The sequence below is a fragment of the Penaeus vannamei genome, chromosome 23, assembly GCF_042767895.1.
Source record: "Penaeus vannamei isolate JL-2024 chromosome 23, ASM4276789v1, whole genome shotgun sequence".
Taxonomy (NCBI): Eukaryota; Metazoa; Arthropoda; class Malacostraca; order Decapoda; family Penaeidae; genus Penaeus; species Penaeus vannamei.
In genome coordinates, this window is record NC_091571.1 from 933,724 (window position 1) to 936,223 (window position 2,500).

The 2,500-nt window shown below is 38.5% G+C and overlaps 1 protein-coding gene across 1 annotated transcript in view; it reads right to left on the minus strand.

The window, feature by feature from the left end:
• LOC113804678 (regulator of G-protein signaling 7-binding protein) overlaps nt 1-2,500 on the minus strand; it is a gene marked incomplete in the record, with an annotated part of 435,257 nt that overhangs the window by 430,518 nt on the left and 2,239 nt on the right. The window contains 1 exon segment of the mRNA XM_070137564.1: nt 1,559-1,679. Coding sequence (XP_069993665.1) covers nt 1,559-1,679 — 121 coding nt within the window.

Here is a 2,500-nt window from a genome sequence, read left to right on the forward strand (position 1 = left end):
GAGGATGACAAGAAGAGAAAAAAAAGAGAGAAAGTTACAGGAAGATAAAAAAAAAAAAAAAAAAAAATGGGAGAGAGGAAGACAGGAAGAGAAAAAGGAGAGAATGAGAGAGAAAAAAAAATGATGTGGAGAGGGGATAGAGGGAGACAAACAAACACATAATCAAAAGGACAGGCAATCGGACAGAAAGAAGGAAAGAAAAAGCAAAAAAAAAAAAAAGACAAAAAAAGATCTCAACTCATGGGCTATAAATCTATTGGAACGAATGAATATTGGAAGAAGGGAAGGGAAGGGAAGCAGAAAGGAGAGGAAACCTGGGGAGATATAGGGAGGGAGGGAGGGAAGGAGGGAGGGAGGGAGAGGGATGTTTGCTCGGAGTTCGGGGGTGAAATGAAGAGTCTGTTATCTTCCTAGATGAAAAAAAGGCAAAGAAAGAAATAGATACATACACAATAGGCAGATATATATATATATATATATATATATATATATATATATATATATATATATATATATATATATATATATATATATATATATATATATGTGTGTGTGTGTGTGTGTGTGTGTGTGTGTGTGTGTGTGTGTGTGTGTGTGTGTGTGTGTGTGTGTGTGTGTGTGTATGTGTGTGTGTGTGTGTGTGTGTTAGTGTGTGTGTGTGCATATAGATAGATAGATATAGATATAGATACAAATATAGATATACATGCGTATTTAAGAATATGAATGAGTGAGCAAATGTATGTATGTGTGTATCTATATGTGTGTGTTTGTGTGAAATATCATGTCATTATGCATCAATCCAAGTGAAACCCATTCCCATATGCATGTCGGATGTGAGAATACTCTACATATCCCCAGCATCCACTGCTCTTTCATTTCCTAATTGCAGCACGACCGTCGAGCACCGAGTTTGGTCCTCAACACAGCGCTCTCTTTCTGCCGCTGGCCATCGGGCGCTCGGCACAGGCTGGTGGGGCACGAAGGTATTGGCCCTCTGTAAGCGTATCATATATATATATATATATATATATATATATATATATATATATATATATATATATATATATATATATATATATATATATATATATATATATGGGTGTGTGTGTGTGTGTGTGTGTGTGTGTGTGTGTGTGTGTGTGTGTGTGCGTGTGTGTGTGTGTGTATGTATATGTATGTATACATATATATACATGTATACATTTCATAAAATACATTTCATAAAAGCGAATCTCTCCGTTGAGCATGACCGTCTCTGAACACTCAACGCGCCAGTGGAACACTCTCCGTGTGAGTGAACCGGAGGACCAAGAGCCGCCAGAAGGACGCGCTAGACTCTAGGGTCGCAGGAGCAAATGGATGAATATCCTGAAGGAAAAGAATCCATAGGAAAGACACAAAGAACCTCCCCCCCACCCCCCACCCCCAACCGTCTCCCCTTCCCCCTGACCTCCCCCTCACCCCCCCACCCCAACCTTCCCTCTTAGATCTAACCAAAGCACACCCACAAAGGCCACAGGACGCGGAAACAAACACGCCCTAGGGGGACACTGACCTTCGCAGGATTGTTGGAGTGCTGGGAGTGGGCGTCGACGGAGGCGTGGGAGGAGTCCTGCACGGAACCCCTGCTGAGCTTCCTTGCCAACGCGGACCGTCGGCTGCCCGTGCTGCCGTGCCTGCGGGACCAACATTTCCGAAACCTCTATTAGGATCCCCAGTCCTTAGCACAGTCCACAGGGGCAGGGTTCTCAGAGGGCCGAGGGGCTTAGTCTGCCTCTTCTGACCTTTCTTTTCGATGTGTGTTATTATCGTTTTCATTATCATTAGTAACAGTTGTAGTAATAGTATATAATAGTAATAGTAATAATAATAGTATAATAATATAGTAATAATATAATAATATTAGTAATAGTAATAGTAGTAGTTGTTACAATATGATCATCGTCGCCTTCAATATTATTATTAATATAATCATTAGTATTACTGTTATTGGTATCAATATTATCATTATTATTATAATCATCTATTAGTATATACTATTGCTATCATAATTATTATCTTTATTGTTATTACCATCGTTGTTATCATATCATAATCATTAGTATTAGTACTATTACCATTATCCTAATCATCATCATCCTCATTACAATTACTGTTAATATTATCATAATAAAATTTCTCCTTTATTTCCCTGCGTTTTATCGGGGAATTTACTAATGTTGGTGTTGATGTTAGTATCATTCTTGCAACAGCTGATAATATTGGTATCTGGTATTGCTATCACTGCTATGCTACTGCCTTGCTTCTAACTCTCCCTCACACTGGTATTGTCATTGGCATTTTTACTATTGTTTTAGTTTTCATGACAGGGTCTTCCAATGCCACAATCACATGCATTATCATCAGTACATTCCTACGTCATCACTATCAATATCATTACCATTTTTATCATTATCACCAATTATATTACGATTGCAAATTATCATCTTTTTCATCG